Source organism: Desmodus rotundus, chromosome 1 (genome assembly GCF_022682495.2).
Source record: "Desmodus rotundus isolate HL8 chromosome 1, HLdesRot8A.1, whole genome shotgun sequence".
Taxonomy (NCBI): Eukaryota; Metazoa; Chordata; class Mammalia; order Chiroptera; family Phyllostomidae; genus Desmodus; species Desmodus rotundus.
In genome coordinates this window covers 3,709,757-3,737,637 of record NC_071387.1, presented here as the reverse complement: position 1 = coordinate 3,737,637, position 27,881 = coordinate 3,709,757, and the positions used below count along the sequence as shown (strand labels likewise).

General features: G+C 57.1%; 1 protein-coding gene across 15 annotated transcripts in view; it reads right to left on the bottom strand.

Annotated features, from left to right (window-relative positions):
* RAPGEF1 (Rap guanine nucleotide exchange factor 1) overlaps positions 1-27,881 on the bottom strand; it is a 123,766-nt gene that overhangs the window by 25,346 nt on the left and 70,539 nt on the right. For 7 of the 15 annotated variants that reach the window (XM_053919471.1, XM_053919485.1, XM_045196988.3 and 4 more), the window contains 7 exons: positions 18,020-18,108; positions 17,258-17,410; positions 16,707-16,830; positions 16,135-16,318; positions 14,550-15,050; positions 9,214-9,416; positions 6,739-6,897 (listed from right to left, as the gene is read on the bottom strand). In XM_053919471.1, coding sequence (XP_053775446.1) covers positions 6,739-6,897; positions 9,214-9,416; positions 14,550-15,050; positions 16,135-16,318; positions 16,707-16,830; positions 17,258-17,410; positions 18,020-18,108 — 1,413 coding nt within the window. The remainder of the gene's footprint in view (positions 1-6,738; positions 6,898-9,213; positions 9,417-14,549; positions 15,051-16,134; positions 16,319-16,706; positions 16,831-17,257; positions 17,411-18,019; positions 18,109-27,881) is intronic. The other 8 variants (XM_053919509.2, XM_053919517.1, XM_024562413.4 and 5 more) reach the window with 2 other exon arrangements.

The window sequence follows — 27,881 nt, the reverse complement described above, 5'->3', positions numbered from 1 at the left end:
AGGAACAGAAGTCTTGCATGGGAGACTTTCAGGCAGCAAGGCAGGTAAAAAAGCAGGAACTCAGCACTTTTCGTCTCCTGTGACAGTTTTGCAACCTAAATGGTAAGATCTTCCTCGAAAGCACTACACCTTTGGCCGACGGCTTCATGGCTGATTACACTCTGCAGACCCTCCAACACACAGCGGGCGCTCTGCGTGGTCCCCGAGGCCTGACCCGACAGCACCAACACTCCACAGAGACCCACGGCAGGTCTGGAGAACCGATTTGAACTCTGTCCTAGAGACCTGACCCAACCACTTGCACTTGGTTTGGCCTCAAAGGCGCAGAGGGACCCCGCCGAGGGCCCGCAGCCCCACTCCGCCCCTGTCGCCGTGGCCCACCTGGGCCTTTCTCTTCACCCAGCCTTCCCGGGTCCCGGCGTTTATGTACTGCAACGAAGCGTTTCATAAACGTCAATGGAACACTCCTTTTTACGATGGGGATCTGGCTTCCAACCTTGGCCTCACTGAAGACTCCGAGGAAAGGGTTCAGCGGCTCCCTTCTGGCTCTCCGTCTCTGCAGTGGGGGTAGGTGCTCCGTCCTAGAGCGGCGGGCGGGGCCCTGCGGGGGGGGGGGGGGATGACGTGAAAGTCTGAGGCAACAGTGTGCGTGGACGGCACCCTTAGGGTTCATCACAGGCCTTCCCGAGGACAGGGTGCTGCCTGCCCAGTCCACGGTCACGCAGTCAGAGGGCACCTGCAGCGTTCCTGTGACTGCGGCTAGTCTGGAGGAGCACTGCCCGCCGACAATGCCACTGGCGCTAACGAGAGAGTCAGAGAGCCTTTAGAAGGGAGGGGCAGGAAGGCTCGGTCACAGAAGACACTCTGCAAGCCCCCGAGGTGAGGATCTTTAGGCGGGGACCCGTCCTGCCTCTGGACAGGGCCCCTGCTGCCCTTGGCGGGCAAGGCCAGATGGCTCCTGGGCTCCCACGGTGACTGTCTCCTCCAGGGCTGTGGCTCTGCACAAAGGTGGACTGCGCGCTTTCTCTCTCTCATCTCAGGAATGCAGGAGGGGTACAGGTGTGCGTGTGCCTCCTGCCCCAAAGCTGTGTCCGAGTCACAGTGGGCTCAAAACCAGACTTCACACCTGGAAGGCGGCAGTGGCCACACAAGCACAGGGTCTTGTTGGCAGGGCGGAAAGGCACAGCATGAACACCCCCGAGGGGCCGGCAGACAGGAGCTGCTGGTGAGACTCTTGGGCCAGACGGAGCCTCTTGGGTCAGCGGGAAGGGCAATGAGGGAGAAACAGGGTCCTTGGCCACACCTGGGACCAGCGAGTCTTGGTTCATGGGAACGGAGCGCTATCATGTGACGAGTCGGCATCGGCGTGTTCCACCGGGCTGCCGGGAAGCAGGGTGAGGGGTGAGGGAGAGGCGGGAGGGCTCCCCGGTCACTGCTCATGCTTCTGGGTGGAGCAAGGAACTCGGGTCGGTTAGCGTCTCCGAGCGCCTGAGCCATGTGCAGCGCCACAAGCATGTGAAGAGCCCCGTCCCTGACCTCACAGGACTCACAGCCGTGAGAGAAGGCGTGTGGACATTACAGAAGAAGCAAACCACCCCCCACCGTGACAACAAGTGTCGTTACCCTGTGTCCCTGGTTACTAAATGCCGGCTGAGCGCTCTGCACTGTGGTATTCTTTCCGCGTGTTTTCCCTTTAACCTTACCGCCTCAGCCCCCCCGCCCCCCGACAGATGAGGAAACAGAGGCCGAGCGAGTTGGGGGTGGCACGCTCAGGTACACTCAGCGAGTAAGGAGAAGATACGGTGGGGAAGGGTGGGGAAGGGAGAGAGCAGAGGGTAGGCGTGGGGGTGACGAGGAGCCCACACCAGGAGAGCGGAGGGCACGCAGGCACGGGGGCAGGGACAGTGGGCAGAGGACTGAGGGAAACCCTGGACCTGGCTCTGCAGGGACGAGTCGACCCTTCCGTCTGAGTGAAGTGCTCAGAAGGGGGAGGAGGGTACCTGACCGCAGTGGCAGGGCGGCCATGAGGAGGCCACAGGGCCCACGCTGGGGGCAGGAAGGGAGTGGCAGTGGGTGTCTGGGGGAAGTGCAGCGGGGCGAGGGACTGGGTGTGCATGTGTCACGCGGAAATGTGGTGTGTAGGTGGTGCACGTGGCGGGGGAGGGAAGACAAGAGGGCGCTCATTTCTCGCTTGGGCAACGCGGTGGGTGGCGGGTCACTCACAGCAGTAAGGACGGAGAGCAGCAGGGCGTGGCCAGGTAAGAGGGAGTAACTGCTGGGCGCCTGTGACACCAGAAGCATGGGGACGGGCTGCTCACCCCAGGGAGCCCAGAGTCTAGTGGGGAGACGCCTGCCCTTGCACTTGCAGACCATACTCAGTGCGAGGCCCCCAAGAAGGGGCAGAACCTGAGAGCCTATGACTTCGAGTAACTGGAAACACCCACAGGCCATATGAGCCACCACAGCCACGCAAGGAACAGCGTCCGCAGAGCTGAGGCCCAGCCCCTCTTCCTGACACTAAGCAGGTCGGCAGGCAGGTCCCCAGCACAGGAACAAAGCCCCACTGGAGATGCAGCTCAGAGAACCACCCCCCCCACCAACCTGCGGGCCAGCAGGGCTGCCCCTACACAATGCTCCCCCTCTCCCCTCTCAAGGGGAGCTGGCTCCACCCAGAGCAGGGAGCCAGTGAAGACAAGATGACACCAGGAGGAAACAAGGGGCAGAGGCAAGGTGGGTGGGAGCTCATCTTTTCAAGCAAGTGGACACAGACACCACGCCGGGCCAAGCAGGCTGAGCGCCCTTGGGACTCGGGTCCACTGCTCGTGCTGGCCACCCTCCTCCCTGCCCCATTCCGTCACCTCCCCTTTCCTCTTCGCCCCTGCCTCGGCCCCTTTCCTGGCCGGCCTTCAGACCAGCCCGAGTGCCAGGGGTCTCTGTGATGGCTGCTGGGTCACGCTCATGGCTGGCTGGTGACCAGGAGGTGAGGAGCCTGTGAGTGACAGACACACGAGTGGAATCTCAGGAGTCGTGTGTGTCTCGGGGACTGGGCCCGGGGTGGGGGGCACATGAGGGGACAGTGTAGCAGACACCCAGAGTCTCAAAGGCACAGCCTTTCTGCTGAGGGCATCTCAGGTGACACAGAGCGCGGGGCCTACCCTCTCTGAGCAGCACCTCCTAACCCACCGCTCTAGAGACCCCTCCCTTTTAAGAAGTCCTCAAGGTGACGCGCACTTGACTTTCTCACCCAAAAGGTCTTTTCTAAAACAAAAGAGTCATTCTGGGTATTTCCCAAGTTCCACTCAAAACCTGGGTCTGGTGGCAGTTTTCCCGACCCAGGCCCATGAGGGAAGCCAGGATGGTAGAGAGACATTTCAACAGATTTCTAGCAGCTGAACAGTTATCTGGGCGGTCGCAAACACCCGTAACTGGCAGTGGGCAAAGAGAGGCTCTGCCAGAAAACAGTCTGGGGTGGGGTGAAGGAAGGTGGTTTTTCTAATGTCGACTTGAAAGGCACCACCAACCCTGACGGTTACTAGGAGAGGCTCAGCAATACCCCGGCTGGTCAGGAGTAAAATGAATATGGACCCAATCCAACTTTTAGGACTTGCAATCAGAGATGGGCCATGGCAGGGAGACGGCCCGTGGGCATTCAGTGTGGGGAGGGAGGGCTGACGCCAGAGGGACCGGCACTGGAGGGGAGGGAGGCCTTGGGCGACAGTGAGAACATGGCAGGCAGCCTGGGGGTACAAGCAACCCAAGAGAGTCCGGGGACAGGTAAAGAGACCCCGGCACCATGTCTGAGAGCTGTTCCTGGGGGGACCCATCACTCAAATACTCACTAGTGCCCCTCGGGGCAAGCACAGTGAGGCCCTGCAGAATCAGAACCAAACAGGACAAGCCGCCTCTGGCCTGAGGAGGCTACACCCCACTTTCCATGTCTTCCCTGCCTCGCAGTCACTCACAACCCCGAACACCTTCTTCTAACAAACGGTCTCAACGCCCCAGACCCGGCAGGACAGGTGTGGACGTGGGCCTGTGTGCATGCTCAGGGGCCAGGAAGGTGAGGATGTCTGTGGATGGGGGCAACCCATTCCAGGGAACGAGACGGCCAGGCAGACCTGGTGGAAGACTGCCAAGCAGGGAGGGCAGTGCCCAGGAACAGGGGCACAGACGCCTGGGGGACAAGCAGCAGGCAGTGGAGACAGGGAAGGCCTGGCCCGAGGCGCAGACGTGTGCCGGGGGGAGCAGCTCGGAAGCAGCGGATTTCAGAGAAGGTGCACATAGGGACGACTAAGGACACGCCAAGGGCTGGCTATCCTCACTGCCCTTCAGCAGGGTGTCCCCTGACCTCAGTCCTCCAGTGCTCACATTTGAGGTGACCTTCCAGAATGTACGCTAGGCTCTCTAGCCTCTTCCTCAGGCAGGGCTCTCAGTGTGGAATGAATATATGTATTTTAAGATTTTACTTACTTAATTTTAGAGAGGGGATGGGAGGAAGAAATATAGGGAGAGAAACACCAATTGGTTGCCTCTCTTATGCCCCCAATTGAGGACCTGGCCCACAACCCAGGCATGAGCCCTGACTGGGAATTGAACTGGTGACCTTTTGCCTTGTGGGACACCACTCAGCCGACTGAGCCACCCAGCCGGAGCCGTATGGAACGTGTCCGATTTGCTTTCCCAGACCTTTAGCTCCCTGAAATCCTAACTGTCTTTCAAGCCACGACTCAAGAGCTATTTCCCAAAAACCTCTGCTCGACCTTGTCCAGCTCCAGGGCCCATGAATCTCCGGCGGCAGCGGCAGCAGGTCACTGGGCCAAGGACGATGTGAGTGTCCTCAGACCCGAGGACTCCTGTGCTCTAAGGGGCACCCTTCGGAACGCCACGCTGGCCTGGTGACAGGCCCAGGACGGCGGGCAGAGAAACTTGGGACCCCAGGGCCGCCCTTGGGCCCCTCAGTGGAGCTGGTGCCGAGAGCCTAGGACTTCCAAAGCTGCATGCCTTCGACTCCCTAAGTCCCAGGCATGAGAACTGTGATGTCCTCACAGCCAAGCTTAGTTAAGATGCCCTCAAATTTTCCTTCATTCTGCAGCAAACAGTCCTGTTCACTGACAGACCTGTAACTCCAAATGCTCAACAGGGATACTCTAGGTGCTCTCAGAGAGCTCACATTTACTTTCTGTTTATGGGCAAAAAACAGTCCAGAGCTGGGGCTGCCTGAGGCCCAGCTGAGCGAGTCTGCGAAAGGAGCTGCTAGAAGGGCCTGCTGAGGACACAGAGGGCGTCTGTGCACTGGGCCGGGGCTGGGGGGCAGGGAGAAAGGTGTCCAGCCTACGCCAAGTGTAGGGGGGCTGAGGGCTCTATGAAGCTAGGCCCTGGTACTGTCCCCAAAGCATGGACTCCAAGGTCCTCTCAGCAGGCAGGACCATCCCAACCTGGGCACGGGGCAACCTCATCGCTGCAGAGGGGCGAGGGGAGCCCAACCAGGTGAAGCCCCTGGCCCAAGTTCTCACATGCAGAATCAGAGCAGAACCAGGACTCTAATCCAGAACTCTAAAGCAACAACAGGCAGTAAGAATTTCTAAGCCTACCGTGTGCCAGGCAGTCTCCTAAGAATTGATCTAATCCTTGAGTCACAAAAGAAGAGGCAAGTGAAAGCACAGCCCCAACGGAAGGAAACTGAGACTGGGGAGCATAAGCGAACCACGCAGGGACAAACGGACTGTGGTGGGGAGCGAACGTGACTCCTTCCCCAAGTGCTTCCCTGCGGTTCATTTTCACCTGAACAGACGGAAGGGGAGCGGTGACTGTTTGGGCTTTTGGACAGCTGCAGATTCTAGTAAAAGACCAGCTCTATGTCTCCTAAAGAGCTAGTGTCCCACATTTCAGAAGAAAACTGTTTATGAAAGTGACAAACACTCCCCCTGACACCCACCTGTGCCCAAGCCCCCCTGTCAGCAGCTGCCTCCAAAAGGCAGATCTACTTCCCCATTCCTGGAATCTGGGCCGGCCTTGAGGCTGGACTGAGGGAATGCCAGGGAGGTGACAGAGCTAGGTCTTAAGATACCTTGCACACTCCCATTTGTTTCCCTGGGAGCTGTGCCAGCTGCCCTGTGAACAGGCCCAGGCTGGCCCCAGTGGGGGCCGACAGATCGCGTGGGTCACGGCCAGCCCAGCCCAGCTGTCCCAGCTGAGGTTCCAGGGATGTTAGCAAGTCCAGCCCAAGCCAGCCTGGGCCAGATCAGCACCATCCCCCACGACCTGTGTCCTAGGCAATGAGAAATGGCTACTGTAGTTCGAAGTGACGAAGCCTTGGGGTTTGTTACACAGCAAAGGCTCACGGATGCAGCCCTCCACCCCCAGCTCTCTCATATCCAGTCTCCTCGGCCCAGCTTCCTCTGGGAGGAAAATTTCTTTTTAACCACACAACACATAAAGGGCTGGCCCCAGGGGAGACCAGAATAAAAAGGCCACAAAGTCTCTGCAGTTTATGCCTGAGTGATAATGCTACAAGTGTGGCCACTCACATTCCCGCCCCCACTCCCACCCTGCCCCACCCCCTTCCACGCAGTCCTTCAGCACAGAGAACTGTCCCCGTGTACCCTGTCCCACCAGGTGCGGGGATCTGCAGGAGGACAGAGTCAGCGATGAGTAGCCGCACACTCGTCAGGAGGCACAGGCTACAAACGAAGTTCACGTGCACCAGGCTGCAAGTACAGAGCGGCAGGGACGACTCACCGAGGGCACAGGTAAGTTGCCATGCCGGCTGAGAAAGGAGTTAGAGACGGACACACTGATGCCCTGAGTGGCACTGCTGTCCTCGGGGGCGAAGGCCACTTTAGTTTGCTGGACACAGTAGGAGACAGAGGAGAAGGAAGAAGCAGCATAGGAGGCCTGCTGGACAGAGGGATGAGAGAAGATGAGAGGAGGGAGAAAAGCAGAGAATGATCAGGCATGTGCGCACACAGGCCGAGGAGGCTGCGGCCCAGCTCTGCTGGGTCATTCTGGAGAGGATGGCTTCTTGGCTCAGCATGGGGATCAGAGACGCCCGCCAGGGCCACCTGGACAAGCGGGCACCCTCCCTCACTTCCTTATAGTAGATTTAAAGCTAACTCTCACACAAACTGTGTCCAGTGGAAGTGGAAGAAGGGGCCAAGTGGGTTTGAGCCCCGCCTGCCCATCTGCTCAGGGCCCCCAGCCCCTCCTCGTAGACCGTAGACCATGTAGTTGCTTGTGCTTCGGCGGAGTGCAGACCAGGGGCCAGGCTGCCCGGGTCTGAATCTGGGCCCTGCCACCTGTGACCTGCTTGACCCTGGGCATTACTCAGAGCTCCCTGGGCCCCCGGTTTTCACCTGCAAGATGGGTAGCACTGTGCAGGACTGTGTGCACGTGAAGCACTCAGAACCGTGCCTCCCACAGCACGTGTGGGCCAGCGGGAACCTGGGATAACCCTTCCCGAGCCTGCATGTGAGAGGGTGTGCCCACCGGCTGCCCAGGGCACGCCGCAGTGTGCCGGGGCTTCACTCAGCCTTGGGCTCTGTCCCCAACTCTCCCGCTTCTTGCGGTGGGCTTTGAGGAAGTCCCTTCTGCTCCGACAGCCTCAGTTTACTGCAAGTGGGGATGATGCGGCTGTGGTGAGGCCCTGTAGAGCCACGTGGAAGCCCAGTGCAGACACAGAGGTGCTCTAGAGGATGTCTGCTCAGCAACTGGGGCCCCAGCAGGCCTCTCTCTGGGCCCTCAGGACTGCCCTGCCAGCCTGGTGAAGGAAAGGTCCCGAGGGGTCCCCCAGATGGGCTGACACCAAGCATGCTCATTGGGGATCTCATTGGGGATCATGAGGGCAGATGCCCAAAGACAGCCAATGGGCACCAGCAAAGGGGCTGAGAATATTCCAAACCTCAGGGAAATCTGGCCCAGCCCTTCAAGCAAACAGCTTAGGTGAGGGGTCTTTGGGGAAGGCGTTTGTTTCCGTGGAGAAGGTCCCCTTCTGAGACATTTTCAGAGCAATTTACATTCCCATTCGAGCACATTCAGGCATCAGTGGGGTGGGCTGGGCAAGGAAAAGCTGCGATGTGGCCAGTAAACAGCAGGGCTGGAACTCAGGACTCCCATGACCGAGCTGGCCTTTCCTCCACCAGACCTGCTGTCTCCCGAGAGGCTGCCCGTGGTTCTGTCTGGTCGGCCCCTGAGCCCACAGAACGTAGGAAGGCTCAGGGGCACCTGGGGCTGGGCATGGGCTCGGGCCCCATGCACAGAACTGCCGAGCCTGGGGGCGGGGGGTGCGGGGGCACGAGGAGGAGCCCAGGGCCTTGGCCCCCTAGTTGGCAGCTGGATCCCAGAAAAGTCGGGGCAGCACCTCAGGTCCACCCGCAATGGATGAGAGATGGCCCAGCTGGCCTCCCTGGTCCCTCTTAAGTGAAAACACTACACAACTGGCCAGCATGGGGGCAGAACAGCAGCGCGTGCCCCTCTGAAAAAGACAAGGCCCCCCGGGGGCGCCCTTCCTGGAGGGCACAGGGCTGGGCGGGGACCCTAGAACCCGACCAGGGTTCCCTTGGTCAGTCAACTAGTAGCAAAGAGAAAAGGGTTTCGAGGCAGCAAACAGGCACAGCTGATGTGCCCTCCTGCCCGGCCCCAGGACCTGCGGGACGCCGGCCCCCGTGCAGGCTCGGGCTTCCTTACCTGCATGGAGTTCTCACACAGGTGTTCTTTAGAGGAGGCCAGTGCCATGCCTGAGACACATGTGGCCGTCCTGCTTCAATAGAGCTCGTTTTCACTGGGGCCTCCCCGGCCGGGGTGGGTGTAAGTCCCTCTACAGAGTTAGGCCCATGAGGTGAATCAAGCCCCCAGATGGCCCTACACGGACCTGCCCTGGGCTTTGACCGAGTCCCCTTTTCTGGGAGGTCTCTACTGAAGCCGAAGAAGAGAGAAAATAATGTACGGCACTGTCGGCAGAGAGCGCGCACCAGCCAGAGCCAGCTGCGCGGGGCTGCCTGGCGGGGCAGGGAGAGGGCAGAGCAGGAGACAGGCTGCACGTGAGCTGCTTGGGGGGGAGAGAGCCCCCATGTGGGACGTGGCAGCCCCAGGCCCCGGCTGGAAGGAGAGGTTAAACCTGCCCCTGAGGAATAGGATGACCTTGTTCCTGAGACCTGCAGGATGGAAGTTCTGGTCACTGGGGTAGCACAGAGAGGGGACATGGGAGGGGTTGCTTACCAGCTGCCGCTGCTTGGGAGGCAGGGCGGGGGGCGGCGCCAGCTCCGGCGGGGCGTCCACGCTGCTGAAGGAGTCGGTGAAGCCGTAGACCTCCATGAGGAGCCTGTTCTTCTGCTGGTAGACGTGCTCGTTCTGCGGCGTCTGGTAGAACACGGACGGCTGTGGCTCCGAGTAGTCCTCGAGCAGCTGCATGTAGGCCAGCACTGCGGGACAGGGGGCCTGGTCCGTCACTGCAGCCAGGGTGGTGAGACCGCCCCGGGGGATGCCCCAGCAGTGGGCACACACATCCAAACACAGGGAGTGTGGACACTGAGAGTGGGCCCTGCCGGAGTAGGTTCTGGGTGACAATGTCATGTCACGTCAGTGCAGGCTCACTGCCTGCCACTGACAGTGGTGTCCTGGTGGAGAGTGTGGCAGCCCTCAGAGAAACCACGGTGAGGCGGGGGTGGGATACACAGGAACTCTCTGTCCTGCCCATTCAGGGTTGCTGTGAACCCCAACCACTCTGAGAAATAAAGTCCATTTTTAAAAGCACACTGGGGCATCAGGCTCCCTTGCTGCACAGCCCCTGGGGTTTCTAGGCACGGAACGGGCACCAATTGGTTGTGGGCGGGGCTCACAGGCCGCACAGCTGTCCACCCGCAGCCCCAGTAACACCTGCAGGGATGTCCACGTGGCCGACCCCGCTGCACGTCCCCAGCCTTGGAGCTGACTCTTTCCTCCTCTGTGTCTCAGGCTCTGCCTGGCCACACTTTCTCCGAGCCTCCTGCACACAGGAGCTCCACCTTGTCCCCACATTTGTCGGGGGCCACCTGGGGTGTTGTTCATTCATCCGATTTTTAATGAGCACCTACTAAGTGTTAGGCACTGACCAGGGGACTCGCCCCACCCTCTAGGAGACAGAAAGCAGACCCAGGTGGGGTGAAGGTTGGGGCAAAGTGCCCTGTGGGGAACAGAGAAATGGGTGGGGGTGGGGGTGCTAGTCTAGAAGATGGATGAGCTACGTGAGGGTGGGGAAGAGCCCCCCACATGAGGCTACAAGCCAGATAAAAGCCAGAGGCGTGCGGGGTCCAGGGACAGGGAATGAGACGAGAGGATCCCCAGGAGGTTGGGATGGGCAGGAAGCAGAGTTGGTGCTGAGCTGGCAGGGACCGTCGGAGGGGCCCCCGGGGTGTGTCTGCCGCTGCTCTGTCTCGGGAAGACCATCCAGAGCTGCTGAGCTTGCTGGATGAAGAGTCCCGGGGTGGGGAGGTGCTGGCAGAGGCCTGGTTCAGGGCATATTTTCAGAGTGGACATGACAGGGCTCACTGCCTCTCACCCGAGTTGGAGCTTCAGGAGGGCAGGGGCACACATCCTGTTCACTGCTGCATCACTAGAGGCCAACACATAGCAGGTGTCCGCAGGAATGTGCAGGATGCATGGACGAATGGGACCTGCATCCCTCAGCACCTGCCCCTACCTGGTCACTTGCAAAGCCCGGCTAAGCAGCTGGGGTGGGGCTTGTAAAGCACCCATGGGGTGTGCAAGAAATACAGCAACTGCACTCTACTGTCCCCTCCCAGCTGCAAGGCTTTAAGCACCCTCGGGAAGGCAAAGGGTGGAAAAGCGCTCAATTTCAAATGCTCGCACCCTCTCCTCCCCCCTCCTCCGTAAAAACCCTCTGGGAAACCCCAGCCCTTGCCACTGCTGCCACCTGATGCCAAGCTGCTGCCTCTTGCTCGAGCTGCCTGCACCCCACGGCCCACCCAGGGGCAGGCTCTCCCTCCCGCCTGCACAGTGTGGCAGCACCCACAGAGACCTCCGAGCAGCCGGCATCAGGGATCCCACCTGCCAGGAGGTGGGAAGTCAGAGAACAAAGAGCGCAGCTGTCCCATCTCAGTTCCCTCACCCTGGCAGGCACCTTCTCTGGAGGTGTGGAGGTGCGGGGCCTCCCGCGGGTGCACCCATGCACACTCCATTCCTGACTTTCGGGGTTAGTGATCTCAGTCGCCTCTGCAGAGCCAGGCCCCCCTGAAGACCCCAGGGGCTGGGAGAAGCGCCAGTTTGGAGCTGACTATGCTCAGACACCCTGGCATGCTTGTGAAGCTGTGAAGGCTGGGCTGGGGCAGAAGCCCCTTCTCCCACCCCACCCAGCTCTGTGACCTGAATCCTGTGCTTGACATTAGCCACGGCCAAGCCTCGGTCTGGGCTGGCCTGAAATCCCATAGTGTCTTTCCCCTCGTCCAGGCGGTCGAGGCAGTGCCCAGGTGTTAGGATGTGCCCCGCACACATGCGGTGCCGACGTCTGGAGGGAAAGGCACTGCTGTGCCCTGGTCCCCGGGGTTAGGAGCGACCACCGAGAACTTCGCCCACAGAGCTGCCGCGCACACACAAGGAGGGAGTGAGAGTGGCGAGGAGAACTGGACAGGGAACAAGCCCTGGTCTGGAAGCGAAGAACCCTAAGTCTGTGTGGGGTGGGCATGGGGGCAGAGATCTGAGTCACTGTCCCGAGTGAGTGCATTCCCACTGGGTCATGTCCAAGGGCCACGGGCACCTGCTGGGTGGAGCTGAGATACAGACCCCAAGAAAAAGTGGGAAGGGCAATTCTGTAGGGCCTGACTTTGTATTTTTAAACAACTCCCAAGCCAGGGGCTTCACTGGAGACCCAAACCAGCCAGCAAGCTAAAGGACAGGCGCTGAGCTGGGAAAAGCAGCTGCGAGGGCCGGAGGTGGCCTGGTTCTCTTCTGCATCACTGGGGTCAAGGTGGAGAGCAAATGCCTCTCTAGGTGTCTTTCTGGCACCCTTCACTGAAGGAGGGGCTCAAAGCCACCTTCTTTATTGAAAAGGGTCAAGAAGACTGTCCTAGCTCCAACAAGCACAGAGTGGATCTTGGCTGTAAAAGGCAGGCAGGCAAGGATGGTCCCCATGCAAGATCAGCTGCTGATGCTGCTACACAGTTGCTCACAGTCCCTGGCGGGCCCTGCCACGCCTCTACCTTAACTCTGCACCGCTGGCACCACCAGGGTCTGTGCCGCTGACTCTGAATGCCTAACCTGCTCCCCGAGAAAAATGAACACCACACCCCTACCTGACCGCCAGAGGAAGCAAGGGGAGACGTGCCCTCCCCCAGTGTTGCCCCTCCTAGAGACCTGCTAGCCGCTCACAGCTCCTGGAAACAAGAAGGACTGGCCCACTCCAAAGGCAGGGCTGGCTTCCCTGGAAGGCTGAGTGAGTGGGCAAGCACCACGGCAGCACCCGAGACTGTGGGCAGAGAGGACAGACCGGAAGCTTGTCTGGCATAAAGGCCTTGAGGGGCTGCCTTCACCCAGAGGGGCTGGGGAAACTCAGGACAGCAGAGCAACTGGAGGACAAGGCTGCTCCGTGACACAGGCACTGTGTGCGGATGAGCTGCCTGCGTCACCCAGATGTTAGGATGATCGCTTCCTCCTCTCAGCGACCGGGAGCATCCGTGGGGTCACAGACTGAACTCCCCAAGCGACACCTCAGGAAGTGGAACGTGGACGTGAGATTAGGACCAAGCCTCGGACAGCCTCAAGTTTGGGGTCCTTTCCCGGGGCATGGAAAAGACCCCCTGCTGCCTGGGGGCCAGCATCTGGAAGGGGTCTCAGTGAGGAGGGGCACGCCCTGCCTGCTCAGTGGGGGAGGCAGGGCCCGGGCCCAGACACAGGCCTGCTCTGCAGCCCAGACCTTCCTGATCCTGGGTGAGGAGAGGCTCCTTAGTGCTCCGCCTCCTTCACCTACAAAACAAGAGCTGATGACACCTTTCAGGCCCCGCAGCAGTGAGGACCAACTGCAGGGTGGGCGAAGCTTTAGCCCAGGGCTGTGACACCATAAGCTCCCAGCAGGTTTGAGAGGTTTTGCAGACACAAGTGCTACAGACACTGATGGCTGAGACGAAGCCGAAGGTAACGGAACGCACTGCAGACTTGCTTGTTCTGAGGGAAGAGCGACCACCTCTCCCCGGCCCTCCTCGCTCCCAGCCCCTGCTCTGCAGGCCGGCGGCACCTCGCACCCACTGCGGTTTGCACAGCTGCGGTCCTGACGGTCCTGGGTTCAGAGGGTTCCAGAACAGGGAAAAAGCACGGGGTGGGAACCCAAAATAGCGTCCCCGAGACAGGTCAAGGGAAGCGGGTGGAAGGGGGAGGCCGACGGCTCCTGACCCACCTGCCCGCATAGAGGGAGGGGTGCAGGAGGGAGCGTTCCTGCTACCATTTGTTCCTCCCAGCACGAGGGCCCTGGTATCTAACGGGCCACCATACACGACAGATGGGAGCGACAGCACGAGCCTCGCAGAGCCAGCTCTCTACCTCTGGCTGGGGGGCTGCAACGTCCAGGCCAGCACACAAGCCAGGTGACCCCCAGTGAGGAGCTGGGGGCCCATTACACCCTCGGTGGCTGCCGCCTTGCAGGCCCACCCAGCCGGCACTGGGGTGGGTCCCCGCTGTAGTTACCCGGGCCAGGTCTCCTCTGGTTTGCGAGGGGGCTGCCCTAGGCAGAGCCATCCAACGCCCTTACTGGGGGACCTGGAACGTAGAAGTTTTCTGCCTGACGCTTCACCTGAGGCCAGGCTGCCCTGGCTGCAGGGCTGACATGGCCACACACACATCTAAACGACAACGGCAGGTCAGCCAAAGAACATGGCAGAGCCGTGCTGGTGAAATGGGGAGGGGGCAGAGACACAGGCCACGTGGTACCAGTGGGGAGCCAGCAGAAAAATCAACAGGCAGGAGAACTCTACTTAGGAGTCGGATAGCAAATTCACAGTTGGAAATATTCAAAATATGAAAACCCAGAATTTCAGCTCCACTCCTGGGCCCCCAAACATCGTGCATTATAATATCTGGTCCAAGAGGCATCCTCAGGCCATCTTGGATTCCAAGCCATCAAGTGGCACTGCAGTGCCTGCACCAGAAGACGAGGGCTACCAGGGGCCTCTCGGCACAGCCTCCTGGCATCTTGTGGGGACCCTGAGCGGGCCCCTCTGGGGCTGTGGGAAGCTCTGCTGAAACCCACACAGCCACCCTGCTCTGCCCACGGCTGCTGTAACGGTGCCTTGAATGTGGCCACTGCACTCGTTTCTCTGCCACCACGTGCTCAGGCCAGAAGATCAACCAAACACCTGGGCCTGTGGCGGCCAGAGGAGAGCTCAGCCGACCAGGCTTACACAACGGTCACCAGAGTCGACACGCCGGCTCCCGGAAGTGTCCGTGTGCCTGTGGGCCTGTCTGTACCAACCCAGGAGCCCCAGGCTCGGTTCTGGCCTAATGCTTCAGTAGGGCCCACCACCGGTGAGGGTGCGCACCGTGCTTCCTGACGATAGCCCACGAAAGCTTACTGTGTTTGTTTTTCTTTTCTGGCAGAGGAGGCGGCTTTTCTGGGTCACCGGTTGATTCAGTAACAGTGAAGTCACCCACGAATTCGACCGAGGCCGAGGAACCTCCTTGCTGAAAGGGGAGAATAGCAGCGAAGGGCGTGAAGGGGATGGGCTGGACCAAGGCTGGGTTCTGCAGGTCATCCTCGGAGATGTTGTCGTATTGTGAGGGGTGCCGCTCGTAGGACACCCTGTAGCCAGAGCAGTCCGTGGTCTGGGAGGCCGCGCTCCTGCGCTTCTTCTCGGGGAGGGCCGGTGGCGTGTCTGCCGGTGGCCCTGGGGCTAAGGGCCCATCCGGCTGGGGGCAGCTGCCAAGGGGCAACTGGAAGGGATGGCCAAGGAACGGAGACCCGGACTCCCCCGAGGACTCCGGCAGCGGGCTGAGGTTGCAGGCCACTGGCTGAGGTATCTGGTCTGCGTTCGAGAGGTCTTGCTGAAGGAATTCGTAGTCCGGGTCGTAATGATCTGCGTTCACAACAGGAAAGGCACACCCGTCAGCCACGAGACCCCGCAGGAAGACCCCCGCGACTGTTCCCAAGCCTGCTCATTGCAACGCAACAAAAACGAGTCCCCCGCCTCATCGAGAGGCCTGCACGGCAGTTTTTATTCCTCGCTCGGCTCCTGCTTAACAGTCAGAACAGACAGGGATACGCTGTTATCCTATTCTTTGTACTTCCCTGTGTTTTTTTGAGTTTCTTAGTTAAAAAGAAAATGCATGACCACTGTAGAAAATGTGGCAAAAAAACCCAACACCCATATAAAAAAATCACCTGCGGTCCTCGTCTAACTGTGATCTGTTTACAATTTGATATATTTCCTTAAGTCTCTTTTCCCCACAAAATCCTTTTCTTCCAGCTGAACTGAGGAAACACTGCGTGAGGCGTCTAGGATTTTGTCCGCTGACCAACAGATCGCAGGGGTTTTAACAGCCACGCACTGTTCCACCACTGGCTGTATCAGGACCCGTCCCAACTCCGGGGCAGTCGGACAGCTCCAGCTAACACTAACCCTGAGGACCCCGAGAGGAATGTGCTTGGACAGCAATCTGGCTATAAATCTCTGATTATGCTCTGAGATAAACTCTCAGCTGTGAAACATCCAGATTACAGGACGTGAGCAGCCTGAAGCTCTTTACACCTCCCGTCAAATGGCCTTTCAGACTTCTCTCGGCCCACGCCGCAGGCGGTCAGCACCCACGAGGTGCTCCTCTGCCTCCCCCTCTGTCAGAAGCTGTCGGGGTCTCCCCTTCCCTCACAGCTCCGGGCAGAGGCGGCTCTTAATGTTGGCAAAGGGAGTCAGACCGCACACCATCAGGTCAGCCGCAGCCGCTGCAGCCTCCCCGCTGTAGTTTCACACAGGCGTTTCAGCTAAACTCACGACCTCCTTGAGAGGCAGACTCTGGTGGGCTCGCTGCACAGTGAGGAAACTGAGGCCCAGGTTTTGAATGACTCGGCCAAGGTCACATGGCCAGTGATTGGCATCACTGTGTGACCCTGAAGGAGCCAGCGGATGATGAGACGGGGTGGTGACGACGACGCCTGCAGCTCACCTAGTGTCTCACAGCTTGTATTCCGGGAGCACTGCCCACTGTCCCTGTCCAGAGAGGACAGCTGCTCGTCTGACCTGCTGAGCTTGCCGATGCTGCTGCAAGGGGACAGGCGGGGCGACTCCCCTCCGTAGGAGTGGCTGCCTCCTGACAGGCGCCTCTGGGCGTAACAGTCCCCGTCAAGGTCCTCATGTGAAGACAGAAACAACCCCAGTCACTTCTGAGAAATGGCGGCAGGGACCAGGCGGGAGGGAACTGGAATGCTTACTCAGAGCAGAAAATACCACCGTGCTCGGAAACCGGCTGGAAAGGGCCCGTCTGTGATGTAAGCAATAACACACCTCGCCTGCGACTTCCAGAAAGAAGGCCGTAGGAATGCTGGAGTGCGTGGCGGGGAGGGCACTGGCGCTGGGCTCAGATGTCCTCAGGAGCTGCCCTGGGCTCCAGCCCCCCACCCCGTCCCCACCCCGATGTGGGGACTAAGAGATCCTGTGTGGTGACTAATGCAGGGGACTGAAGGAGTCGTGTGCACAAACCCAGCATCTTCCTCGCTTTTCCTGGTGGGGCTGCATTACCTGCCTATTAATTCCAACAGGCAAACTGGAGCCACTGGTGGCTCGACTCATGGGGGCCACGACAGCCACGCGGGTTGGGGACGGAGCCGACTGTCTTTTCTTCGGCGGCAGCGCAGGCGGAGGGCTGAAGCAGATTGAGACACCCATCAACCCATCAACCCAAACAGACCTCTTTCCACAGGGAGGAGGGCACGGGGTTATTCATTATTCGACACTTCATACCTGCTCTCTACACCTTCCACTCCCATCCCCCTCCCCTGCCAAAATAAGCCTGTTAGAGGAGCCAAAAAAACTACAACCAGAAAAACCCTTTCTTTTCCTTCCACGATGAAGCGGACCAGTTTTTGCCGGGCCTGGGACATAAGGCAGGCAGCTGGGAGTTCCAGGTGGGGGGCAGGGGCAGGGGCAGGGTCTCATCCCAGGTAGGTGGCGCTTCCAAAGCCTCTATGAAGCAAGGGACTGGGCCCCGAGTCCCTCTCGGCTCGTTCTGTCCGCCCCTTCATCACATTGCGTCGTAAACAGAGGAGGGTGCTAGGAAAACAGAAAATTACCTATTATCGACCACCCGAATGCCAGGTAACGGAGGCTTGGGGGGCGCCACCTCTTCGTCAGTGGAGTCGAGGAGCAGCTCGGCCGACTGCGACGTGCTGGCCGTCCTGTTCAGAATCTCCACCTCTCGGTCTGTCAGGGGGAGCTCAGGCTGGCTGAGGGTGACAGAGAAGCTGGGGTCACAGAGGGTTACAGAGTGCATGCAGGTCCGAGGAGGGTCAGGGTGTGACCAGGGCAGGAAAATGACTGGCGGGGGGGGGGGGGCGGTGTGGGGGGTGCCTGGACACAGAGTGTGGACACTCCATGGTAGAGGTGGGTTTTCAAGTGTGGTTTGATCACCCACAAACAACAGGGGCTTAGCCAGGTCCCCGACTCTGCATCCTAGTTTCCTCCTCTGTAGAAGGACTCCTTCCACCAGACAATCTAAAGGCTGTCTAAAATGCTCCAAATTCATTTTATATTTGTGTTAGGGGCTTGTTGTAGATAAAGCCAAAAGCTCTCAAGCTAAATCCCCAAAACCCAGCCTTCCAAGTTCTTTCCGATGAGGAAAGGAAGTTGGTTGAGAAGAGCTAGGTGGGGGTCATCGGGCACTCATACACTAGCCTTGGAAGGAGTGACGCTATGAGCCTTGAGACCGGGAAATACTTCCAGGTGTGTGGGAGCTGTAGCACTCGGAGTGACACAGGGCTGTGGGCTGCCGACCTGGCCCCGCCTGCAGGCAGACCTCACGTGACCAGTGACCGGAGGGCTCGGTTGGCACTCACCCATCGGGCTTGCAGGCTGGGGAGCTAGGCTTCACTGGGCTTGTTGGAGACGGGTGCCCCTGCTTCTCGACGGTGAGTCTGACCAGCTCCTGCAGCCCACAGAGGAGAAAAGCAGCGAGGCATGAGGACAGGTCCTCACTGCCGGGTCAGCACCACGAGGTGGGCCGGTCGCCCGCCCTCCACTGCCAAGTGCTGTCTCTGTGCCTGCAGAGTCCCCGCACACCACGCACGCGAGCACCGCTTGACTTAGGTAATCTGCACAACTTCCCCAAGCACCCCCTACCCTCCGAAAATATCTTCACAGCGTGTCGAGCAGTTTCAAATGCACCAAGGTACCTCCTCTTGGAAGGGGGAAATGACAAGCCCCACTGTCTCACAATGACTAAGTTCGCCACACAAGTGAGACCCCCGGTGGAACAGACTCCCAGTCTGGGTGTGGGGGAGGAAGGACGCTAGTTCTCCAAAGCCGTTCTAGAGTGCTCGGGGCGGTGCCCACTGGTGACCAAACCTCTGGCTTGGGGAGGGTGGTTTCCCAAAGTGACTGGGATGGGTGTGGCGGCAGCCAGTGTCTTGAGATGACTGGCTAGCATCTTTGTCGATGGACAGAAAGTTAAGGGTATACTACCCAGCAGAGAAATGACTTTAAAAAGTAGTTGTTAAAACAGAGGAGGAGGAGGAGGGGGAGGTGACATCAGGGTCTACTTCTTTTGCAACCAGAACACAAATTTCCCCACGTTTGATGAGCTCTGACGAGTGCATCTGCCCGAATAAGAACCACTCGGGAAACACAGAACGTCTCCGCCGACGTCTCCAGTCTGTCCTTCCGACTCCAGCCACTCCTGACTTTTATTTCTTCCATCGCTCTGGCCCAGAACTTCAGGGTAATAGACAGATGGGACCACACAGCGCGCACTCTTTCATCTCCATTTTCCTTTCCCGGACAGCTTTGTGGGTATCTAGCCCACACGCCATAAAAGCCAGCCCTGCAGGGTGCACGGCTGGGTGGTTTTCAGTCTGTTCACGGAGCTGTGTGACCGTCAGCATGGCGAGCGTCAGGCCTTCTCAAGGCCTCTGAGAGCAGCCACCCCCGGGACGAGCCTCACCAGTTTCCCCCAGCCCGCCCAGCCCAGCCCGGCCACCAGTCTTCCCGCCTGCAGCCTGGCTCCTCTTGCTCCGCACAGCACTGTGGCCCGTGCGTGTGAGGGGTGTGTCTCCGTATTCCGAGCTGCGTCCCAGTGCACGGATGACCCACCACCCTCTGCAGTCGCTCCCCGTGGAGGACGTCCCGGCAGGACCTACCCGTGCTGCAGGGGCGTTCAGGCCCTCAGCACAGGCGTCTGGCTCGGGAAGTTACAGTGGAGGCAGCAATGGATGTGAGGGGGCAATACAGCAACGTGCCCCTAAATTGGACTCAAAGCCTCTCCAAACTCAAAACGGCCCACAGAGGAATCACGACAGGTGTGGTAGGACAGAGTTCATGTCCCTCCCAGAGCCAGGGCTCTTTCAAGAGCACCAAAACCAAAAAGCGAGGAGCATCGAAGCGGCCCACAAATGTAAACACTGGTGGTCCACAGTCATTGCGGATTCTCCACCTTTGCTGACACGAAGATGGAGACTCCCAGACATGGCAGGCGGGAGTCCTGCTTTGGACAGCCTTTATAAAGGGTGACTTGTCTGTATATATCAAGCAATATCTGCATTCTTTTAATCATAATTTCACACAAGAAAAATGTCACAGACGTGTGCAAAACTCAAACCAGGAACAGTCACTGTGGTGTTGCTCCTCAGCCCACAGTTACGTAGTCAACGCCAGGTGCTGACTGCGCGAGTGATGACAGGCCCCGAAACCCAGCCCCCGACCTGAACAGCGACAGCATGGAAGGACAAGGTCAGTGTCAGGTGGAAAACAGGGTGCACACTGGCGAACACAGAGTGTGCTTTGCAAACCAAATCAAATCAAGAGCCCATGGTACAGAAAAAAGTACAGCTATGAAACGCCCCCGCCCCCCGTTTTCTTGCTTGTGTTTCTCCCCTTTTTCTAAATTTTCTACAGTGAACATGTGTTACTTCTGGAATACTAATTTAAAAACTCACACACAAAGGCGGCCCCGTCACCGGATGCAGAGCCACCTGCTCTAACTGCAGTGCCCATTCTCAGAGAAACGGAGGGAACTGAGGTCCCCGCTAGAAGGAGGTCAGTGTTCTCCTGTTACCACAACGCAGAAGTTAAATGACATCCCGCAGACGTGTAAGGGACAGCTCCCTAGCTGGGGATTACAGGTAAGACAGGCAAATGAGAGGCTACGTAACTGAAACAGCCAGCAAGTGGCTCGACGGCCAGGGGAGGAAGGAAAGCAGCTTGTTGCCAGGCCACACAGAGCACATCGCGGCGCCGGGCTCGAGAGGCCAGCCCACAGAGACCGACACTCCACGGTCCTGTGCGTGCTTCGTGAGCAGGGCAAAAGCACAGACAGGAGCCTGCACACTTACGGCTGCTGACGTAGGAAAAAATTCCACTAATTCTTTGTCGAATCATGAGTAACTCTAATGAGGACATCATCATCCTGGAGAAGCAGCTGGGTGAACCCAATGAATGAGCGATGGCAAAAGCCTCATTGACTGACAACGGGCACACACGTGTGAGCACGTGTGTCCGGGGGGCGGCCATGCTGCACCCACCTGTCTGCCGGCCCAGGCAGGAACAGAGTGAAAGGGGGAGGCTTTGTGTTCACCCCCAAGCTTCCGGCCGAGGAGCCCAGCCAGAGGCCTTTGGTCTCAACTGGCCTTCGCCATCACAGACAGGAGAACCCTGGAGGGTGCACGGTGGGGCCACTGTGCCAGCACCCTGTGCTCATTCAGGCTCCCCATCTGTGACCTGCGAGCGCCCAGCTCCTCGTACTGAAGGCAGGTCCCCAAGAGTGACGAGAGACTTTTCAGTCCTCCAGAGGCGCCGCCGAGGAAAGGCGGAGACGGCACCAGGCTGTGTGTCCAGAGCCGGTGACCGTAAACCAGACAACTGCCGTTCACTGAAAAGTTTTCAAAGCCAAAAGGTATTTGGAAAAGTACCTTTCTAAATACACAATACTTTATTTCTACGTTCAGTTTATTCCTACTGAAAGTGACTCCAGAAATGCTTCCATTTTAAGTGACCTTCGACACATGGAAGTACCACTGAGAGCCGCAGTCGTGCCCATCCCCGCATTCTCCTCGGCACTGCGACAGCCCCCGCCTGGACACAGAGACATGGCTGCTCAAGGACAGGCCCCTGCGACTGCCCACAGGCAGCACTGGCATGGTGCTCTCACCGCCACACTGCCCCCACCACACGGCTCCTCCAGGATGCCGAGGCGTGGCTGAGGCCCTCCAGGCCACGCAGAGAGTCAGCACTCCGTCTCGGAGAGCCCACCGTGCCCCAGCCTGCGGCCCGCAGCTCTTGCTCACGCCCCACCGGTGCCCATCCTCTGCCACTTCCTGGCCCTGCAGCTCTCCTGGGTGCAGGGGTCAGAGCCCAGGGCCACACAGGTGACAGCCATGACAGGACGCCCAGACCAGCCAGTGGCCCTGAGACACGTGCTTCCCACAGGATACCGACTGCAGGGCGAGCGGAGTTTCCTTTCACTGCAGTGGCGTAACGCCATCACAGGGCTGGCCAGCCCCAGGGTGACTTTTATGGTGACTAAAAGGAACCTTTCCTGCCCACAGCCAGAGCGGGTGAGAGGCAGCAACAGAACGGAAGGGTCCTCCTCCTCACACAGCACGAAGAGGCAGAGGGCCGGCAGTGAGAGCAGATGTGCACGGGGCGCCCACCGAGTGACAAGGTGGCCAGAGGAGACCTCAAAGGCGGCCCCCAAGTGAGACGCCCAAGGGGCCCACAGGAAAGCAGTGCTGGGCAGAGGGGTGCAGTTTAAAGACGAGGCGCTTCTGTGTCTAAAACACTAGAACCAGGTAGCTGGGGCAAGGCGCTCCCACTCAAGCAATAAATGCTTGCTAAAGAGGCTTGCGGATGCCCAGGTGACCTTCTCTTGACCTCTGTAGCCAGGCAGAGCGGCCAGGACGGGACAGCACAGGTGGGCTCCAACAGGAGATGCTGCTGCAGCTCCAGTTCGGGCTGGAAGGACTCCTGCACCCCAATGCCCTTGACAATGAAAAGCAGAGAGTGTTTGGTGTAATCTTCACGTTAGCAGGTTTACCTGGAAAAATACTTAGTGGATTGCTCAGAAAAAGAGAGAGATGCCTTATTTTAAGACACTCTATTATTTAAAAAACCCAAAACAACAACAAAACACCCCCGAGCCCTAAATGTATGAAACTGACATACAGGTGAGACGGTTGTTCTGACTCCCAGAAGTGATCCCACAACGGCTGGAGGAAAACTTCTGCACACAACCAGCTCTTCCATTTCCCCTCCTGCCCCTCCTCTTGAAAGCAGTGGAATACTTAGGAGTAAGAGGAATCGAACCAAACACGGAGCCACACAAAGAACTATTTGAAATGATGCAAAATGACAGGTAACCTGAAGATCAAAGCCAACTTTGAAACCTCTTTCATAATTTTCAAATAATCACATCAGTGGAAGTGGCTGGTGCTGTTATTCTGAGACAGTGGTGTTTGTGCCGCAGGAAAAAGCAAACGAGCCATTCATTCGGTTGATGTTATTGCAAACTGGGATTCTCCGTTTTAGGGGAAGAAAATGAAGATACAAGCTTGACGAGGTTGGGTAAAACCCCTGACGATCCTGAGTGTGAACTGGAAGTAGTAATATACACTCAGGATGTGTTTTGTTTTAAAGACACCAAACAAGAGACCAATCAGCAGCAATTAGGGATCTTAAGCCCTGAGGGTGTGGTCTCCAAATACCATTTTTCAATTAAAAACCAAAACCAAAACCAAAACCAGGGCTCCTTAATGGAACGTCTGATTCCAGGGTAGTGGTGAGAAATGTACAAGATGACTTATAACTCCATAATAAAAAGATAAATAACCCAATTAAAAAGGGACCAAGTGTTTGAATAGACAGTAGGTTCTCCAAAGACATACAAATGGCCCACGAGCGCATGAAAAGACGCTCAGCATCACTAGCCATCAGGGAAATGCAACTTGAAACCACAGTGAGATACCACGTCATCCCACCAGGGTGGCTAGAATCGCCACGACAATAACAAGTGTTGGCGAGGACGGGAGAGACGGGAACCCTCGGACACTGGGTGGGGAAGAAAATGGCGCAGCTGCTTTGGAAAGAAGTCTGGCGGTTTGTCACAAGATCAAACATGGTAACTATATGACCTGGCTACTGCACTCCTAGGTGTGTGCCCAAGAGAAATGAAAACACACACCCGCAGAAAACCTTGTATGCAAATGTTCACAGCAGCCTTACTCATAAACGCCAGTATGTGGAAGCAACCCAATGTCCACGAGTAATAACATGCGGCACGGCCACTCAATGGACTGTCGCTCAGGAATAAAGGAAGTGAGGTACTGACACACGCTACAACACAGATGAGCTCTGAAAACATCACGCTAAGTGACAGGAGTCAGCCACAGAAGGCCACAGAGCACATGAGGCCACTGATGAGAAACATCCAGAAGAGGCAAACCCAGAGCCAGAAAGTAGTGGCTGCCGAGGGCTAGGGGAGTGGGAAGAAATCGAAGAGGGTTTGGGGTTACCCTCTGCAGTGATAAAAATGTTCTAAGACTGTGGTGATGGCTGCACAAGTCTGAATATACTAAAAATCATTACACTGTCCACTTTAGATGGGTGAATTGTATGGTATGGAAACTACATTTCAATAAAGCCGTTGCCTAAATTGTTAAATAAATGAGCACAAGATGAAGCCTAGAACATCTTTTCATACCAAAGAGTGAGAAAACAATCCAAGTGTTCCGGGGTCACCTCAAAGCGAACTCAGGGAATGACGCGAAGCTTTCACGGTCAAAGATGGGACCGGGGCGTTATTAAGAATACTAACGGCAATGAATTAGGCCATCTCAAATATACTTAAATTCATGAGTTCAAAACGATATACTTTTTAAAAGATCTGATTTACTTATTTTTAGAGAGTGGAAGGAAGGGAGAAAGAGAGGGAGAGAAAGGGATCGAAGCTGCAACCCCAGCAAGTGCCCTGACTGGGAACTGAACTGGTGACCTTTTGGTTTGCAGGACAAAGGTCCGTGGGACGATGCCCAGTTCACTAAGCCACACCAGTAAGGGCCAAAATTAAATTAAAGAAAAAACCCACAAAAATCCTCAATTCCTTGGTGATACCAGAGGATGCCAGGAAACACTCTTATCTTGATATCTGGTAAATAAAGGCAAGAACTAAGCATGGACCCTCCTGAGAACTGGAGCTGAGGACAACTGAAGCTGACAGGGGAAGTGCCTCTTTGATACGTGTTCCAGCTCAGGAAGGCAGGGAGGTTCCAGCTCAGGAAGGCAGGGAGGTTCCAGCTCAGGAAGGCAGGGAGAACGACAAAAGGAATGCGAATGCGATGGCCCGCACCCCGATTGTTGGAGGCTGGGGGCGACCCCACCCGTAGCTATTAACCTCCAAAAGGGGACTAGGGTGGGAGTGCAGGGCCGCCCAGGAAGTGGTCTGCTGGAGATAAAAACTGGCCGACTCCGCCCCCAGTGTTACAGGGAACTCCAGGGACAGGGGACCGTGTTGGGCAGCACTGCCCAGGCGTGATCACAGCGAAATCCAGAGTGTGGGAGGTTCCCAGGGGCGACAACGAGAAGGAAACCACAGCGGAGGGAAACCGTCCTCACCCACCAGTGGGCTGCAGCGTGTGGACTTCCTTCGGACCCTGAACTGAACAACCCTTTGACAGCAGCAAACTACGCCCTGCAGGCCAGATCCAGCCCAGGGCTTGCTTCCTGTAAGGCCCTCAGGGTAAGAATGTTTTATTAAAGAAAGTTAAAATTAAAAAAATCAAAGAATATGCAACGGAGGCTGCAAGTAGCCTGGGAAGCCTAAAATACCGACCATCTGGCCCTTCACAGAACAAGCGTGCCTTGTTGGGAGACACGTGTTAAGCTACGGACAGAGGGCAGGACCGGTGCCTGGGCCCTGCTTCCAGAGCCGCCAGGGGCGCAGGCGGAGGAGCGCAGAAACACCGCCAGCCGCCAGTGCACAACTGTGGCACCTACATGATGGGGCTTCATTATGTAATTCTCTCTTTTGGCAAATGTTTGAAATTTTTCACCCCAAAATTTAAAAACAGGATGAATGAGGAATAAAAGGAGATGGCTTATTTGAAATGTCAGTGTGGCAGACAGCTAAATGCCCCCCACAGTATCGGTTCTTCCGTATGAATGAAATTTTGGCTGGGCACGTGTCTAAGTTCTGGCCAATAAAGTGTAAGAGGAAGTTTTGTGAGGCTTCTGAGGAATCACCCTTAAATGGAGAAGGGCACCTTCCTCCTCTCTCCCTCCTTGCTGGCTGGAACATAGTCCTAATGTATGGAGATGCAGCAGCTGTTTTGGACCACGAGGTGCCAAGGAAACTCATGTGCCAAGGACAGCAGGAAAGCAATAGGACAAGAATGCCCTGACCAATTTGTGAAACCGCCACCATATTAGGCACAACGGCCTATTTCTAGGCTTCTTATATATGAAAGAGAAATAAAGTTCTGTTTTTTAAAAGCCAGTGTATTTTCGATTTTCTTGCAGTCAAATCTAATCCTAACTGATAGAGTCAAGAGAACATTTCTTTCAAAACAGTCCTGTTACATAAAGTAAATCTGGCCCACAAGCCCAATTTTGGGTGGTGACAGAACTGCAGTTATTCCAAAATTTTGCTCCAAGTGTGAGGCTTTAAGAAATAATGTTTAAAAGTGTGCGTGTGAAAGGGGTGGGGGGCTTGGCGGCCAGGGAAGGAGGCTCAAGCCAGAGGACCCCTAGAAGGCCTGTGAGAGGAGAGGGCAGAGAGCCTGGGTGGGTGGGTGTGAACTTGTACATCTGAGAGCAGAAGAAAAGCTGAAATTTATATCATAAAGCGAGCAAGAGCTGGGGTGTTGGTCTGAAAGGGCCAACTGGGGTCTCTGCCTGACCTCTAGGAACTCAGTCCCCCAGCAGCTAGGTCCTGGGCTTGTGGGGGTGGGGGTGGGGGTGGGGGCTCCTGGAGAAACAGGGAAGTGAAGACCTGAACCCCTTCCCGGAAGAGCCCGAGCACAGGGTGCCCCGGAGAGCACTGCCTGGGGCAGACCCGCTACCAGCAGGGTTCGCCTCCCAACCTGAGCTTTGAAACATTATGTGGAAAAGAGCCGCGATGCTGGGAAGTGGGCCAAGTGAGCTGTTCTAGAAACGGACATTTCTGTAGTTAACAGTATTTACCCACCACTTACGGGCGCCTAGCACTCACCAGGTACCTTATATACGTTGTCTTACTCAATCTTTCTTCCAATGGTCAGGGGATTTACGAACCTACTTGAAACTCAGAGAAGTAACGTGCCTAAGGTTATAGAGCTAACAAGTGACATTTATGGGGGGACGTAAATAATAAATGATACTACCCATTCAGGGATAAAAAACAAAGTAATACTGTTTTTAAAACACTTCAACCCTTCGTCAAAAAAATTTCTGTGTAACAACTGAATGTTACTTGAAAGATGCCAAGTCAGTTTAACGGCAGGTGCCAACATCTCTCCTCTCAGTGGGTGACCACACCCTCACGAGTGTCCTTGGTTGCTGCACGATCCTGTCCCTCCCAGATGACTAAGGCTGTCCCATAACCAGGACATGGGCTTATGAGGTGTCCTAAGCCTGAAGGGGACAACGAGAGAGGCTGGTAGCCATCTGACCTGGAGGTGGGAGCACCCGAGCCCCTGAGGCTGACCACAACCCACAACTCCTCCTTGTGGGAGGAGCCTGGGGCAGTGGTGAGCGCAGGGCCCGGGTTCTGCAGGCCCGGGTGTGGGTCTACATCTTGCCCCTGGTCTGTCAGAGTCTCACTCCCACACCCGTGCAGGGGCACTGGTGCCTACTTTGGAGAGTTGCTATAAGTACCGAGTGGGTAATGGATGTTAGTTCTGTTACCAGTAGACCTTAGCAACGAATGCCAGCCTCAGCGCCTCGAAGGTCGCATGCATTCCCTAACTCAACACCCCCCTCAGCTCTCTGATACACGGTACCATTATTATACCTAGTTCCCAGGTGAGTTAACTGAGCTACAGGCCACTGAGTAAACTGCTCAAGTTCACAGACTAGTGAGCAGTGAACCTGGGGTTCAAACCTAGCCAGGCCCCAAGGCTAGTGCTCTTTCCACTACATTATACAGCCTCACGGAACAGCAGGGTCTCCACTCCCCATGACTCACAGCCCTAGGCCTGACCTGCAGGCCCTCACCCTCCATTCTGCCTTGCTCCTCACCCACTAGGACTTACTTTCTTAATAATTCCAGGACCCCTAGGGCCTTTGCTTCCGGCCTTAACTAGGATTCACAATGTTCTGTTATGCCGTTTCTGACTTAAGATACAAACAGTTTCATTTCTTACTCATCTCAATCCTGCTTTTCTATCCAGGGCCCTAGATGTTTCAGAACAGGAAGAGATAGCAGCTGACAGGCGGGGAGATCTGCTAACGGTCAGCGCAAAGCCATTTCCGCTGCACTGGGCCTGGCTGGCCAGCTCACACAGCCAGGCCTCTGACACGAAGACGCGTGGGGACCTGAATACGACGCTCAGTGGTGGCCGGTCACTCTGGCAGCTTTCCCACCACCGCGGTGAGTACTCCAAAGGCCTGCATCGCTGTGACAGCCACTCGTGCCGGGGGAACAGAACGGCTACTGGATAGGGCATGCCGACACTGCAGGCGCTGGAAGACGTCGGTGCTACCGTGTCCAGTTCAGGAACAGGTTCTGGGATGAAC